This window comes from Symphalangus syndactylus, chromosome 5 (genome assembly GCF_028878055.3).
Source record: "Symphalangus syndactylus isolate Jambi chromosome 5, NHGRI_mSymSyn1-v2.1_pri, whole genome shotgun sequence".
In the NCBI taxonomy this organism is placed as follows: Eukaryota; Metazoa; Chordata; class Mammalia; order Primates; family Hylobatidae; genus Symphalangus; species Symphalangus syndactylus.
The window spans coordinates 131,057,672-131,074,825 of record NC_072427.2 but is presented as its reverse complement, the minus strand read 5'-3'; the positions used below and the strand labels follow the sequence as shown (position 1 = coordinate 131,074,825).

The window sequence follows — 17,154 nt, the reverse complement described above, 5'->3', positions numbered from 1 at the left end:
CTTTGAGAAACATTGGGAGAAGGATCTAAGAAGAAGAAGCAACTTCAGGTAACAAATTGGGAGGTAACAAGTAAGTGCTTACTGTTCTCCAATTTATTAGCAATTGTAAATTGACTTAAGGTCCATTTGCATTCTGCCAGGAATGCTCTCCACTCCCTATTTCTTTTTTTCTTTTCTTTCTTTTTTTTTTTTTTTTGAGACGGAGTCTCGCTCTGTCATCCAGGCTGGAGTGCAGTGGCACAATCTCGGCTCACTGCAACCTCCGCCTCCCAGGTTCATGCGATTCTCCTGCTTCAGCCTCCAGAGTAGCTGGAATTACAGGCACGCGCCACCACGCCCAGCTAATTTTTGTATTTTTAGTAGAGACGGGGTTTCACCATGTTGGCCAGGCTGGTCTCGAACTCCTGACATCGTGATCTGCCCGCCTCAGCCTCCCAAAGTGCTGGGATTACAGGGGTGAGCCACCGCGCCAGGCCTCCACTCCCTATTTCTTCCCATTTGTGGAAAACTCGTATTTACACTTTAAAACAGGTTGAAAAGCACCACTCTCCTTCCCTTGTTTCCCCTCACTGAAATTTCATCATTTCCAACTTTGTGTTACCCCATTTTAGAAACTTCAATTGTTACAGTTGTAAAGCTGTATTGTAATTAATTTGTTTAATCTGTATCCTATAAGCAGAGTTGTCATCATGTTCTTCTTGGTATTCTTGGCTTCTAGCCTAGTGCCAAGTACAAAGAATGCACTCCATATTTTCCCTTAATTAATGAATTAAATAATTAATTACATTCTCCACTTCCTCTGGTTTTAATTATAGAAAATGATGGAAACCACATTGAAGAAAATCAGACAGAGATACTCTCATAGCTACACGTTGGCCTTTCCTTGCTGACAACAAGGCAGTTGAGGAGTGCAGAAAAACAAAATGAGAAGCTTTATCATATTTAACTAATGCAGGGTGAGTACCTTGAATCACAAAACAATTCATATTCCCACAAAAGACGACATAAAATATCTTTTCAAAGCAGAGTAAATTGCATTAGCTTTTAATTACCTGCTGGAGAGGTACTAAAACATTTCCGCCAAGTTGCAATAAGAAAATTTAGTGGGAACGTCTATCATTACTGGAAGTTACTAGGTTGGGACCAATTTTCAAGCTTAGCAACATTCGAGATCAGGATACCGTGTGACAGCTTTGACCATCTCCCGTTTGCAGAAACTGGTTTGGGACTCCTACCTGTCCGCCCGATCCAGGTAAGGAAAGCCATTGCTAAGAAGAGGGCCTACCCACTCCGAGGTATGAGTTATTTCCCAAACCGACCCGCTTCGCAGTAAAATATGATCGGCTCTTGATTACATTATTTAACACTGGTGAAGCAGAATCAGTGGCCGCCCCTCCACCTGTCTGCCTCATTTGCCTTGCTCACCATTACGAGTCAAGCTCCACCGCAGTAGTCCGCAGAGTCGGAGCTGAAATCGTGTGGACAAAACGCTCCCGGGTTGTCCGGACGACAAGCCTCGCCCACTTGCACTCCAGGAAAAGAGCGCAGCCGCGCGGAGGCTCTTCCGGCCGGCGCCCCGCCCCCTTGACTGACAGGTTGCCCACCTCCCCCAACCCCACTCCGCTTCGCAGTAGACGGACAGAGGAGTCGAAGTGGTCGAGACTTTTGCGGCCCCGGCGTGCCGGAAAGTGCGTGAGTGCCGCCGCCGGGGAGTTTTGTTCCGTTTCCCTGATCCTGGGGTCTGGAAGCGAAATATGCTCTGGGCGAGGACCACTGGGTGTGGGAAGAGGGTTTTGAACGTCTCCTGACGTTGACGGTTTATTTCCTAGTGTGTTGGGTCTTTCTGTGAGGGTTTCGAGAAGGAAACCGGCATGCGACTGGTTCATGCAGCAGACACCCGGTGGGAGGCCTGGGCCACTGCCGTTTAAGCTAGCAGGGGGAATGGGGCTTATTCGGCAATTTAAAGAGAGAAGTAAGTTGGCTCCAGAGGGTTGGTTATTTGAAGATTAATGACCTTCGGATTCTTCTCTCTGCTCTATTGTTTACTTTCTGTGCAGAGTACGTGTCCTTTTCCTAAGAGCGCCCTAAACAGGAATTGAAAGTGAAGCAATTCCTGGGTAAAATATTCCTTAACATGAAGATCGCTGAGGCCCCAAAGACTCATTAGTTTCCCGAGGTCACAGACTAATTGTACTAACCACACTACCTTCAGAATTTCAGTCTCCTCGCACATGAAGAAACGCTGGCACCTTACACCGACAGGAAAACTACAATTAAGTGAGGCTGTTCTCCGCAAGCCCGACTGAGTTCTCTATAATTGTAGGGCATACCTACACCCTGTTTTAGCATTATGAGACCTGAAATACTTTTAAATTACTGGCACCATTTCTCATCTCTGAATTCTAAGTTTATAATGCTCGATCCCTTCCAGTGTTATTGACTACATGCATTATTCATAGATAGAGTAGTAGGACTAAGCTAGTCTTTGTGGGTTAAAGTCTTATTATCCCTATTGTAACCTGTAACTATTATAGGTTGTGTAACAGTTATTAGCATTTTACATCCATATCCTGGTAGCAAGATAAAAACATTTTAATAGCGACTTCGTACAGAGTTCTTACTCAGTTTACCATAGCTGTTGGATATGAAAGTTAAGGCTTCCTTTTAAATTAGTTTCAGTAAAACTAATGTTTAATGATAAAACACCTCAGTCAACTCAAATAAGGATTCATCGGGGTAAGGAGATAGTGCAGTAATCCCAAGTTACCTTAAAATAGTGGGCTTTTAGAGGAAAGGCTTTACTGAAGCTCTCACTCTATCTACCGCATGGGGAAGAATGATTAACAACTTTGGGCACCACATAACCCCCGGTAAAATGGCAATTCTCCAGTAGCCTAGAACTGGAACTGGTTAAGTCTTAACTCCTTAGCCTGGAATGACAGGGGGGAAAACTATCAATGGGGACTGCAACAGCTGTCTCGTCCAGCGCACACTTCCAAGTTTTCAGAATAATAGGGGGCTTCTCTTAGTCCTTCACTCTTGGCTCTTTACTTAAAACAGTAACCTCCATGACTTCATGCAGAGTTCAGGAGCAGCCTCAGGGCCCTGCTGAACTCAAATTGTTTATTCACTACATTGTGAACCCAAGGAGACCTATTTCTCTTAGTGGCTAAAGTAAACCTAAATGCTTCAAGGTCAACTGGATAAAGATAAACTGCATTGCCTGGTGTGGTAGCTCACGCCTGTAATCCCAGCACTTTGAGAGGCCAAGGCGGGCGGATCACAAGGTCTGGAGATCGAGACCATCCTGGATAACACGGTGAAATCCTGTCTATGCTAAAATAATACAAAAAACTAGCCGGGCGTGGTGGCCAGCACCTGTAATCCCAGCTACTCTGGAGGCTGAGACGGGAATCGCTTGAACCCGGAAGGAAGGTTACGGTGAGCCAAGATCCCACCACTACGCTCCAGCCGGGTCAACAGAGCAAGATTCCGTCTCAAAAAAAAAAAAAAAAAAAGATAAACTGCATTAATTCATGTAAGTTAACATATCAAAGAAGAACAAATTTACCATAGCCACACTAGTTACATTTTTGCTAGGCAAGTGTTTTATAACACATAATTTGTAAAAAGACCAACAACTAAAAAGGACAACTTAAGCCAGGTCCCTAAAATCTTTCACAAGTTACAAACTGTGAATTAAATGAAGCTGTGCTGTTAGGCATTAAACCGGTTATAGTTTGCAATTTGAAATTACATCTAGGTAGATTTAATTGTAAATTATGTGAAAAGAACATGGTTCCCAAGAGGTGTTTTTTTGTTTGTTTGTTTGAAGACAGGGTCTCAAAATGAATTTTGCCCAGGTTGGAATGGTGGAACAATCATGGCTCACTACAGCCTCAACCTCCTGGGCTCAAGCGATCCTCCCACCTCAGCCTCTCAAATAGCTGAGACTACAGGCATACACCACCATGCCTGGCTAATTTTTTTTTACTTTTAGTAGAGACAAGGTCTCACTATGTTGCCCAGGCTGGTCTCAAACTCCTGAGCTCAAGCCATCCTCCAGCCCTGGCCTCCCAAAGTGCTGAGATTACAGGTACAAGCCACCATGCCCAGCCTAAGAATCATTCTTAGTAAGATTATTTCACACTGCTAATGGCTCTCTGCCAAAAGAAAAAAAGAAGTTTAAAAAATGAAGTAGTTAATATAGTGGGTTAAATACCCTCATCTAATTTTACTCCCTTCCAAAACTACTAAATCTACAGTAAAATGATATAAAAATAAATTGGAAAAATGGGGACAGGAGATAACAGCAATAAAACTTAAGAAGCTGGAAAACAGGTGAATGAATGTGACATAGCACACCAGAAAAACCCAGTTCACTCTGCAGAATTCTCAAAAGGCACTGAGACAGGGGCCCTGAAATTGGAAGTGGACTACATGAAAGCTATTTGAGAAACACCTCTAAGTAACTCTACGCCCTTACTCCCACAGAAGACTAGAGGTTTATTTCTGGACAAAGTAATACTAGTCCCTGGACTGGGGCATCCTCAGGCATTCTAGAGCAGCACACTGGAAACAAAGTTAAGTGAATTTAGGTATACATAATGCTGGATGCAGGGCCCGCATTCCTCTTTCACTTTTTAATGTTTAATAGGCAAATCCTTAGAAGACTGGAACACTCAACTCTGAGGAACTGACCAGCCCAGGAGGAGCAATCCAAGATACTGACATCAGAGGTTCCCCAGTAAAGGCCAACTCAGAGCACCCTAAGTGAAGCCCAGAGTCTATATATGCTTCACCCATATATACAGATCTAAAAAGCTTTTTTGTCTTTTCACTCATAAGAGTAGACAGAAAAGAATGACCAGACTTTGGAAGAAAGCTCAGAAGTGACAGAGACAAAAGCAAGCAGAAAAGCAATTTGAAGTAAAACAGCTCAGAAGTGATAGAGACAAAAGCAAGCAGAAAAGCAATTTGAAGTAACACAACAGAAAATTTCAAGAAAGCAAGAATCAGTGAACTTGGAAAGAAAAAATGCCTACATAGTATGCTTGTTATGTGAATTAGCTCATTAACTAGTAGTAAGTACAATTTTACAAGTATTAATGTAGAAGTAATGTTGGTTCCTGTGTGATTTTTTTTTTCCCTAGGAAAGAGGAGCCAGAAAAGCAGTAAATATATGACCTTCAGCAAGAAAAGGTCATGGCTTCACTGCTATGCTGGCGGCAAGTGCCTTTCAGATTTTTTCACTGATTCAAGTGTATATTCCCAGGGTTCCCTCCCCAGAGAGGCATACCCCAAGTTCTGTGCAGCCATCGACTGGGGACAGGTAGAGTCACCTATCCTACCCACGAATTGGCAGCCTTGTGGTTTAGATGGATTTCTACTTCCATGTGTTATTTCAGCATCTCTTAGCTCTGTTCTTAGACTTTGGCTAGCATTTCTATTGTTTTTTAAAGTTTTGCTGAAGTAGAATTGACACTGAATTACACTTATAAAGTATAATTTGTTAAATTTGGTTCATATATATACACATCTATATATGCATATTTATAGAGATATATGTGCTATATAGTATATATACATATAGTATACATATATAGTATAAATGTTTCCATAGAAACAAAAATAAAAGGAATTACTATGCACTATATATATCTACTATATGTACTACGTAGTATATGGTATGTACTACGTAGTACATATAGTACATACTGTACTATGTAGTATATAGTATATATATAGTACATAAATATATATGTACTACGTGGTAAATACTACGTAGTATATGGTAGATATATATACCATAATATACTATATACTAAAAATGGCTGGCTACCTGTGTTTGTCAATATATATTTTAATATATTTCTGCAAGTAATAGAAATGCCAGCAAAAGTCTAAGAACAAGGCTAAGTGGTGGGAAAACTACATACTATATACCATATAGTATCTATACTAACTATATAGATCTGTATATATATATATATATGTATATACACATATGTATACATACACACACACACACACACACACATATAAATGAAGCCATCACCACAATCAAGACAATAAATATATCCATTATCTACAAAGGTTGCCTCGTGCATCTTTGATTCCTTCCTGGTCTCCAGCCCCTACTCCCATTCCCAGGCTACTCTATTATAATTTTTGAGTATTTTTAACATCTCTGTAGTAGTCTCCAGCTATGCTGAGAGCAATCTGAGTGGTCAAAATTGACTGTCCAGGAAGAGCAGAAATGAACAACTCAATAGAACACTTGGAAGATGAAAATGAGAAAATCCCCCATACAACTGAATAAAAGGCCGGGCGCAGAGACTCACACGTGTAATCCCAGCACTTTGGGAAGCCAAGGAGGGTGGATCACCTCAGGTCAGGAGTTCGAGAGCAGCCTGGCCAACATGGTGAAAACCCATCTCTACTAAAAATACATAAATTAGCCATGCTTAGTGGCAGGCGCCTGTAATCCTAGCTACTCAGGAGGCTGAGGCAGGAGAATCGCTTGAACCCAGGAGGCAGAGGTTGCAGTGAGTTGAGCTCAGGCCATTGCTCTCCAACCTGGGTGACAAGAGCGAAACTCCATGCTTAAAAAAAAGACAAATGGAAAATAGTAGAGAAAAAAGGAAGAGAACACGTTTAGAAGTTCAAACATCCAAATTAATAAAAGTTCCAGGAAGGGAGAAAAAAACAAATGGGGGAGGGAGGAAATCATGAATGAAATCATCTAAAATTTTTTCCTGAATTGAAGGAAACAAGTGTCCAGACTGCAAGGGCCAACTGAGTGTCCAGCACAATGGATAAAAATAAATCCATTATCAACACATCACTAACATTTCAAAATCTTCATGGAGAAGATTCTGTAAGTTTCTGGGGAGAGAGAGAAAAAATACATCATATACAGAGGATCACTTAGCAGGACTGCTTTGAACTTCTTAATAGCAATGGTAAAAGCAAACAGATGAGCAACTACTTCAAAATGTTCAAAAGAAAATTATTTCCAGCTTTCAATTCTATACTCAGACAAGCTATCAAACAAATAGAGGGAGCCAGCCATTTTAGACATCCAGGGTCTCATTTACCTTCCATGTACCGTTTTCAAGAAGTTAGGATGTGCTCCGCAGAAACAAAAATAAAACCAGGAAATTGAACACTTTGGAATGTAGAAAATGGGATGATCAACATAGAGGATAGACAAAAGGAATTTCTGGGAGCCCCTGGTCAAATAGGATTCCAGCACAACAGTTGTGCTTCTTGATGTAGAGAGCAGTCAGTCCAGAGTCAAGCAGCATGACTCACATTGATGGCTGTTACCAGCAAGATCCCTGCTGCCATTGTACCATCTTTTTAACGTGAGGACATTATGCCCAGGCAAGCCTGGCTCAGATTCTTACCGGTATTTGCCTTGTCTTGGCCATGTGGTAATGAAATTCCTGCTCTCTTCTGTGCTATGCTGACTGGACCAACTGAGGACACTCATTTTTACCCTTCTTTTTCAACCTATTCCTGAAAGCTGATGTTGGGCGTTGGTGAGCTTAAAGCAGAAAATAGTCTTCCTCCTTCCCATTTTTGCTATGTATTGGCCAGAAATCAGGTATCAATTCTACACTTTCATCTTTCCACATGCTTCAGTTGTGAGGAGCCCAGTATTCATTCATGACGTTGCAAATTAACTTCTCCAGAAGGGATCCATAAAGCCTGGAGAAGGTAAAGCCAGACTAGGACTGTTTGGCTTTAATTAACAGCAGCATTGTTGCCCCTTTCCTTGCTAGATTTGTGCTTGCTGCTCAAATTGCCAAAATTAAATATTTAGGGCAATGTTCATGAGTGCTGGGAAAACTAAAGAGAATAAGCAGGAAGTCATTAGAGGCTATCTTGGTAGAGATGGGGAAGGAGAAGCAATTGGAGAGGGGCACATGGGGACTTCTAAGACTTTTAATTTCCTGTTTCATAGCTTGAATGATGGGTACCCGGATGTATATTTTACTTTCTTTAATTTGTACATTCATATTTTATGCAGTTTCTATGTCTAATACATATAAAAATTTAAGATTAAATGAAATACAAGGCGGCACTGGCACCCTGCCTTTCAAATTGTAAAAGGTGTCAATTTTGCAAAATGCCTAAAAGGGCAGGTGAGGTCACAATGAGAATCTACACTATTGTACTTTGGGCTTGAACTAAAACAGAAGTAACAGGAGAACTTAAATTATGTAGCACAATGATTTTTAATTGAGTATGGTACTGTAATTTTAATCCATAATGATTTTTAATTGAGTATGGTACTGCAATTTTAATCCACATTTTCTGCTAGTTAACTATAAAATAACCCTTAAAACTGATCTAAAAGGCTATTTTAAAAATATAAGTTGCGGCCAGGCACGGTGGCTCATGCCTGTTAATCCCAGCCCTTTGGGAGGCCAAGGTGGGTGGATCACTAGGTGAGGAGATCAAGACCATCCTGGCCAACATGGTGAAACCCCATCTCTACTAAAATACAAAAAAAAAAAAAAAAAATTAGCCAGGCGTGGTGGCACACACCTGTAGTCCCAGCTTACTCGGGAGGCTGAGGCAGGGGAATTGCTTGAACCAGGGAGATGGAGGTTGCAGTGAGCTGAGGTGGCACCACTGCACTCCAGCCTGGCGACAAAGCAAGAATCCATCGCAAAAAAAAAAAAAAAAAAAAGTTGCTTCCTGCTTGCCCTTCAGAGTAATTCAGTCCAAAAGTCATTATGTGGGGGTTAGCAAGGCAGGCATCTGGGGAAGGTGGGGGCGAGAGAAAGGCTGGCAAGGTAATAGCCCAGCAGGGGGTACTGGAGCCCAAATGCAGTGAGGAGGGCCTCTGGGGGTAGGGACTTACTTATGCACAGCAGTGGCCTAGCAGGGGATGAGGGCATCCTGTTAGGGTAAAGGAAATGGTGGCACAGGCTTTTGGAATGGGAACAAAAGGTGAGTCTTATTCAGGAGGGAGGAAGTGGTGCAGTTTAAGTTGTTTGAGCCCAAGAAGGGTAGGTTGGGGGAAAGGGGGAAGAGGAGAAGACCATGCATGTGGGATGGTGGCGGTGGCACTCTGGCATTAGGTGGCAGAGCTCAGAGAGTAGAGCGTGTGTGCTGAATGGTGACAGCAAGAGGAATTTGATTACATAGTGAGAGGAGGGGTGATGATTATAAAAAGTAAATTTATTAAGGACAAGTGGGAACCAGACTTCTCATTGTTCAGCAAGAGTATTAAACCCATGTAAAGAGGGGAAATGAAAATAAACCCTGTAGTATTGGAATTGAATGTTAGGTAGCAGATAATATGGAGATTAATATAAAAGTCACACACACACACAACACCTAAATCTGCATGTATATACACTTGCAGCCTTGTCACTTAGAGGACCTGGCAACAGTGACAGTCCCATGGTGATTAGCATTTTTAGCACCCAGACTTTGGTTTCTAAAACATTCCATCCAGATTATAGTTTCTAAATGCTATTCTCCATTAAAAGGACTAGGTTCCTTGGAGAAATAATTTTACAATGGACAATCTTAGCAAATACGACGTTAATTGGGTAATCAAAATTATCAATCACAATGGAACAAATTTCAGTTGCATCCACCTGATAGGATGCAATGTTAAGAGCTTACTATTCAACTCTAACAGGTAGTGGGAATTATTTTCTAGGTTTAGACTGTCATGATGCCTTTAAGTTTGGAGCCTCCTCTACAAAGTAGAGTTAACACATTACACATAAAGAAGCATGATTTCACGTGTTCCTCAGGGACACCCTCTTACAGGTTGTTCATTTGGCCTCTTCACCACCAATCTTACTGCCCATCTACTATTCCAACCTGCTTAACTCACCCAGTTTCTGCTAGTTTTCAGCCTCCCTTTGGATAAGCACCCATCAATATTTGATCAGGCTTCTGCTCAATGTCCTTCAAGTGGATCTGGCCTTGCCTTGAGAGCAGGGTAAAGATAATCTCGTTTGTTGATAAGGAAAACTCAGGCTCAGCAAGGTTAATCTGTACATTATGCAACTGGGATTTAAATCTAGTTTAACTCATTCCACTGTGGCAATAAAAGGAGGTACACGTACCTATCTGCGGTGACAATCCACTCTCTCTCTCATCTTATTTCCTTCATATGACTTCTCACAATCCTAATTGTCTTTGCTTATTGTCTCCTGTAGAAAAACGTCAATTATGTGACAGCAGGTTATTTTATCGTAAGTGTTTATATCGCAGTACATGGAACGAAAAAGTTATCAAGAAATATTTATTGCATGTAAAAAAGGTTACCATTTTCTCAATGTGTATAACCTTTTTTTATTTTTTAAGACTACAATGCAGCTAATTGCAAAAAAATTTTCCTTTCTTTAGGTATGTTATGCATAAAAGTGGATAATTTACATGATAAATGAAAATGGCCAATTCTTTAAGAGGAGAAGTACTAAAACTTTATAAAAATGTAAGTAATTATGTTGCCAATTTTATAAAAATGTTATTATATGACATGGATTGTTTAGAAATATATAATCTTTCTTTTTGAAGCTGCTGTATCTTGGACGAGACTATCCAAAAGGAGCAGACTATTTTAAAAAGCGTTTGAAGAACATTTTCCTTAAAAACAAAGATGTGAAGAATCCAGAGAAGATCAAAGAACTTATTGCACAGGGCGAATTTGTAATGAAAGAGCTAGAAGCCTTGTACTTCCTTAGGAAATACAGAGCTATGAAACAACGCTATTATTCAGATACCAACAAAACTAATTGATCAATACTACCTTAATTTAGCTGACAATCAGTGCCAGCTGTTTATGTATACCAGATGTTGTAAAATAATTCTAACTTAAAATGGGAAGATATACATGTTGTGTAAAAAATCCCTGAGCTGCCCTACTGAACTAAATAGGTTTCAACTTCTGTTCATACTGAGAAATTATCAGCAACTTTATGCTCAATTCTGATACAAACATAGCAATTTAGCTATACCACCGATTATAAATTAATGAGCACCCAGTTTTGAATGAAAATATAATATACTTAATCCTGTAACTTAATAGGACTTAGCCAATTATTTTTAGCTTATTTCTCCACTTTACTGACAAGAGAATGCCATTTACCGAACATTTAATAAGCAAAATAATTTCTTACACACTTACTTAACTTTTGAAAGGAATCCCTTATTTTTTCACCCAATTTGGTGTATTAACAGCACATACTCAAGGTTCACTACAAAACAGTTCCTGGTAATGATTTAAATGTAGTTATAGAAATAATATGTATGGAGTGATTACTTCTGACCTTGAAATAGCCTGCTGGTGACTGGCATTACATACATAACTATTCAATTATTTCCATTATTAATGTTGCTGCTGCTACCTTTGGGCTTAAAACCAAGTCACCTGTTGTGTATCAATTACCTTCTTTGATAAAAGGAAATAAATAATGTTATCCTATTTTTTTGTCATAAAGGCAGATTTGTTTTGCATCTACTTCTAAATATGGTTTTAAGTTTAAGCAAACATACCTTTACATAATATCCACAGCACCTTTTAGAAATAAAGGATATTTCTGGCTGGGCGTGGTGGCTCACGCTTGTAATCCCAGCACTTTGGGAGGCTGAGGCGGGTGGATCACGAGGTCAGGAGATCGAGACCATGGTGAAACCCCGTCTCTACTAAAACTACAAAAAATTAGCCGGGCGTGGTGGCGGGCGCCTGTAGTCCCAGCTACTTGGAGAGGCTGAGGCAGGAGAATGGCGTGAACCCGGGAGGCGGAGCTTGCAGTGAGCCGAGATCGCGCCACTACACTCCAGCCTGGGCCACAGAGCGAGACTCTGTCTCAAAAAAAAAAAAAAAAAAAAAAGAAATAAAGGATATTTCTAACAAGCTGCATAAAAGACTCACTGGTATACTATAGTGTCTATGGCTTATAAAGTATTCCATATCCATTTCGGGGCAAACAGTTCAAATTCCATGAATAAATACACACTCATAGTCACTGTAACTATTTTTATTACATTACAATAATTAGGAGTAGTACAGTTCATGACAAAAATATTACAAATTTTAGATCACTTCACAGCACATACTCCTATAAACATTTAAAAGTTAATTTCAATTAAAAGAGTGGTCATTTTTAATGTTTGATATGACCAACATTCCTAGGTCAGCGCAACCAAATGATGGAAAACAACTGGATCACACTGCATATGTCCCACAAAAGAAAGCACAATGTACAAAATGTGCATGTTTCAGTTTACACTATACAAAAATAGTTAAAATACATTCCAGGTAAACGTGTTACATTAAGAAATAGTACTAGTAAGAAATTGGCACTCAAAGGAAAAATGCAAAAGTATTTTCAACATGAAAACACAAGACAGTGGAATTGGAAACTTTCAGATAAAACACTGTAACCCAGTTAGCTCTGTGGGGGTGTGGGGGGAGAGATGGGCCCTCAACATTTCTGCAGATAACTTTTTTTCCCCTAAATTCATCTAAATTACCTATCATTATCCCAAACAGGCACTTCAAACTATTAAACTAAAACACAGATCTTAATCTAGTTATGACTATTCTTCAAGAACTCATGTGAGTATCTTTAGAAAGAAATTTTCATTTTCTGACAGCTATTCAGTTTCTCATTGCAGAATTCATGCTATCCAGTATTAACACAGAAGTTACTAAATATAAATTCAGCTTTAAAGTAACTGCTGGGTTCTAAAAAACATTACTACATATTATCAAGAAATCATTACTTTTTGACAAATGGAAATCTTCAGATAGTTTTTACTGTCTAAAAGAAAATCCCCTAAAAAAATGTTATATACTGTTGGAAGAAAAAATGGTTAGAAGAAAAAAAAAATCAATGGAATACAAATGAGATGAACTTGTGCAAACTGTAACTTAACATGCCCCACAAAGTTTCTATGTATATATTAGGACAAAATTGTGCAATGGTGACAACAGTTTTGATAACCTATAAAAGTTAGGTTCTAAATTCCTATGCAGTGTGACTCAGTTAAATAGGAATGCCTACTTGGGAATATTCACTCAAATGATACAATATACGTCTGCTATATTCTTCCACAAACATGTTAATGCCTAAGACTATGTAATTTAGCTTTTTTTAAACTTCAACAAGGATTTTTATCTTTAAGGCTGTAATAATTAGATAACATTTATTTCTAGAATTCTTCCCCTTTAAAATCTCTACAAAAACAAATCTTTTGTTAAACCATTCAAAGTTCACATAAAGGTAATTACCACTACCTTAAAAAAATGCCCATCTACATCAAAAATTCCAGAGGCCTAAATATCCCCTCATAAGCACTGCAGTTTCTGAAGTATGGCCATTTCTTTCTCTGTGTAGAAACAAGAGGTACTGTGTAAGTCTTAACACCCTACCTAAACAATGTTCCAAAGATCTGTAGTTTAGCATAGCAATTCAGAAATCATACTGATTTTTACATAGAAGTTTCCTTGTCTGTGAACTAGTTCAGGCTCCTGTTTATTTGTACCCAGATAAAACTATTAATTTTTAAGTATATTTTAATTACTTATGCAGAGAAAACTGGAATATTACACATTTGGGTCAATATGAGTATCTGACATACACCTTAATGTGTACACAGTAATTGTCCCAAAAGAATCACAGTTATGCCAAATAAAAAAAAATATAATCAAGTTTATTCCTTTAAAACAATGAAGTGATTTACATAAAGTAGCTCGATCAAAGAGTTTCATTGGAATCATAGCAAAACAATTATAGAGCTGGCACAGAGACCAAACCCCTTCTTTGCAAAACTAAAATACGCATCGTGTTATCTCTGGGTCATATGCCAAAGGCCTTAGTAAGATATTACAGACCACGCTAGCACTACCTAAGGACCGGGATTATGTCTCTTGTTTGGGGATACCATATGCCCAGTGCCTTGTGTGGTGACTGGCATCTGGTAGGCACTCAATAAATATTTGCTGAATAAGTGAGTTCTGCAAAACAGGTTTATGAGGCCAAGACGGGTGAATCACTTGAGGTCAGGAGTTCAAGACCAGCCTGGCCAATAGGGTGAAACCCCGTCTCTCCTAAAAATACAAAAATTAGTCAAGCATGGTGGCACATGCCTATAATCCCAGCTACTCAGGAGGCCGAGGCACGAGAATCGCTTGAACCTGGGAGATGGAGGTTGCAGTGAGCTGAGATGGCGCCACTGCATTCCAGCCTGGGTGACAAGAGCAAGACTCTGACACCAAAAAAAAAAAAAAAAAAAAAAAAAAAAAAAAGCTTCATGAATTGAAGTATTTTTCATTGCACGAAGATTTCTGGTTACTAAAACAATGGAATGTATTACTGTTACCAGGAGTAGTCCTAGTTGTAGATTACCTAAGGAATTCTTTCAGCACTATCTTTATTAAAATCTCCTTCCACTGGATAGGGTTCTGTCTATTCATACCAGGTTTGAAAAATCCTACTGTCGCTAATGGATTGGGCAGCAAAGAGATGTTCAAAGGATCAGCCACCACCTGAAAATTAGTGATTAGGTCAAATCCCATTATGATATCTGTCAGATTCTCCTGAGCCCTGAGGAAATAAGATGTAGGGCATTTCTGATGTGACTTAATGGGAAAACTTCATGGAGATATCCACAGCAGCAGTAAATCTTACGGCTAGGGGAATTAGAAGTATTAAAACTGCATCAAGTCATGGGGCATGTGAAAGGTAGGGAGGCAAGATGACACTAATATGGAAGGAGAGTCCTAAAACGAGAATGGATATTCAAATATAAACTTCACCTCTTGCACAATTTTGCCCAAGATTGGCACTCAAGATGGTGTAACATAAGTTAAAAAGTTACAGATTGTGCTGAGCTTGACAAATAAGTGTATCCTTATGTAAACGGAATATAAATCACATAGTTGTAAAAAAAACTAAGAGTTTGAGATGACTTCTTTTAACATGAAGAAATGGATAGTAAGTGATGTCCTTAAAATCAGAGTCCTAAAAGACACCTATCTAGAACCTAAGTCACCTTCTTCCTAGTACTTTCACCTCACCATGCCATCTCACTTCATATATTTTAAAATAAGTAACATTTAAAATTTATCAAAAGGATTGTTTTTATTAATATTTATTTTAAAGCATTATTCTTAAATATGGATCAGACTTGAAAAGTGTTTATGAAATGTTAATTTAACCAGTGTTAAGAGAACTAGCCAAACCTAGAGATTGTAAAACTTTTTCACTTCATTGTTTAAAAAAAAATTGTCTTGGCACACCACCACCCCAAAATCTCAACTTTTGAGTTAATATTTAAAAGTAATTTTTAAAAAAGTTTGTTTTCTTAAGAAACAAAAGCAACGCTCTTGATTTGTCAGCAGGACCACCACAGAGTGAGAGTGTATCTTGTTGGGCTATCCAAACTGTCCTAGTCCCTCCCCATTTTGACCAGCCAATGCATGACAACACTGGATGACCGTGGTGACACAGTCCATGCTGTGAAACTCTCTATGAAAGCTCAAAGGTTCACACAGGGCCTGGCCTTGCAACCTTGGTCTCTTCAACACCTAATAAGCTATAACTGGCCCAAATAATCTTTTAATGTCACAAGCAGAATTAAAACTATCTTCAAAGACTCAAGTTGAAGAAAAGATTTAAAGTTATACTATATGAAAGAGCAATCTGACACAGGGAGACTACATTTAATTCCTATGAGAATTTTTTATACATGTTAAAATTTTTTGAATTATTATAAAAATTTAGTAGCATGTAAATATAGCCCCAGAATGGTTGCTATAATAATCCCCATTTCATACTGGGTCTGCCTTAACAGGAAAAGCTATTAGGATTCTTTATAGTAATTTATCTAATGTGAAAAGGAAATGGCCTTATAATGGTTTCCATTGCCTTGTAATTTTTTTCCATTTTTTTCTTTTTATAGAAAAAATATAATATTTTGGGGAGAGTGACCATGACTAAGAGCAGTGGAAAGGAGACAAAACCTCTGTGAACAGTGTAACTTTACATTCATCAGGGATGACAAACTATAGGACATGATGCCTAGAAGAATCATCAGGAAGCCCATAAATTTGTGTTCCCTCAATGTTTCAGTAAAACCAATTAGAAGGTCTCAACTGAAATTATAATTAGTAATTAATCCATTTATGTGACTAGATAAAACACAGAATAGGGATGATTCAAAAGCTTCATTAATTTGTTTCACACCAACATTCACAACTGGTAAGAAAAATAAGAAGTAATCAACTGCATGCACCAAAAACCCCAAGACAGAAATCTTAGGTATTCAGTTTCTTTTTCACAGGCATTGCTAGTTCAAAAACCAAAACTCTGGGAATACTGGCACTTAGAGGAAAAAAAAAACTTCCACTGTCATTTTAAAATAAGCATTTAAGGTAAAAGCTAACAGTCTGCATGGAGCAGGAAAAAAATTAGGTAATGCTAAAACAAATGCTAATAATTTAGTGTAATGTACAAAAATTACCACTTGTACTAGTATGCCTTAAGAAAAAAGTACAAATTGTATTTACATAATTACACACTTTGTCTTTGACTTCTTTTTCTTCTTTTTACCATCTTTGCTCATCTTTTCTTTATGTTTTCGAATTTCTCGAACTAATGTATAGAAGGCATCATCAACACCCTGAAATACATAAAAAGTATTAAAATGTGAATATATACGATGGCTTCATGTGCACAGGTAACAAATTTCCATTATTAATGGAAAAAATATTAAGAAAGGATTCTTTATGTTTCTCTTCAGGCAACTGAATATATATTACATATATTAGGACTTTTAGAATTCTTAAATGTCATCCGCATAGATGTTTTGTCAATATTATAAACAGGAACACTAATTTTCACAAAAGACAAGGATAACCAACGGCACAGAATTTTAAATAAGGTAATGACTTTTTCACAGGAGAACTTAATTTGCTAGTATTTTTTCCACATTGGCAAACCTAAGTCACCGAAATCCAAATGCATGTGTGTGTGTGTGTACACTTAATTGTCCTTATGTTTCTGGACTTTAGATATAAGCCATGCAACTGTAAACTATGTTCATATATCTTCACACACAGTAACAGTATTTGAGCTCCAGTTCTATACTTACGTAAAATCCATTGGA

At 38.5% G+C, this 17,154-nt stretch overlaps 3 protein-coding genes across 15 annotated transcripts in view; 1 reads left to right on the top strand and 2 right to left on the bottom strand.

Moving 5' to 3' along the window:
- The window catches only part of DNAI7 (dynein axonemal intermediate chain 7), a 92,211-nt gene extending 81,838 nt beyond the window's left edge, over nt 1–10,373 (bottom strand). For 4 of the 9 annotated variants that reach the window (XM_055280349.2, XM_055280354.2, XM_055280351.2 and 1 more), the window contains exon 1: nt 1,426–1,511. In XM_055280349.2, coding sequence (XP_055136324.2) covers nt 1,426–1,428 — 3 coding nt within the window. In that variant the 5' untranslated portion in view covers nt 1,429–1,511. The other 5 variants (XM_055280353.2, XM_063639602.1, XM_055280352.2 and 2 more) reach the window with 3 other exon arrangements.
- On the top strand, nt 1,574–11,464 carry ETFRF1 (electron transfer flavoprotein regulatory factor 1). 4 transcript variants are annotated; one of them, XM_063639616.1, is made up of 4 exons: nt 1,580–1,688; nt 4,849–5,084; nt 10,387–10,474; nt 10,558–11,464. In XM_063639616.1, exons 3-4 carry the CDS (start codon nt 10,424–10,426, stop codon nt 10,777–10,779), a joined length of 273 nt encoding a protein of 90 aa, XP_063495686.1. In that variant the 5' UTR covers nt 1,580–1,688; nt 4,849–5,084; nt 10,387–10,423; the 3' UTR covers nt 10,780–11,464. The 4 variants fall into 4 exon arrangements, with proteins under 4 accessions (XP_055136342.1, XP_063495686.1, XP_055136344.1 ...); XM_055280367.2 differs by lacking the exon at nt 4,849–5,084 and having other exon boundaries at nt 1,574–1,688; XM_055280369.2 differs by lacking the exon at nt 4,849–5,084 and having other exon boundaries at nt 1,580–1,692.
- A 540-nt stretch (nt 11,465–12,004) lies between these two features.
- KRAS (KRAS proto-oncogene, GTPase) overlaps nt 12,005–17,154 on the bottom strand; it is a 46,261-nt gene continuing 41,111 nt past the window's right edge. For both annotated transcript variants that reach the window (XM_055280364.2, XM_055280363.2), the window contains exon 5: nt 12,005–16,668. In XM_055280364.2, coding sequence (XP_055136339.1) covers nt 16,552–16,668 — 117 coding nt within the window. In that variant the 3' untranslated portion in view covers nt 12,005–16,551. The remainder of the gene's footprint in view (nt 16,669–17,154) is intronic.

Coding starts and splice junctions, on each gene's coding strand:
- ETFRF1 (XM_055280367.2), top strand. CDS start 10,424: ATGAAAATGGCCAATTCTTTAAGAGGAGAAGTACTAAAACTTTATAAA. Junction 10,475..10,557: donor TACTAAAACTTTATAAAAAT/GTAAGTAATTAT, acceptor TTCTTTTTGAAG/CTGCTGTATCTTGGACGAGA.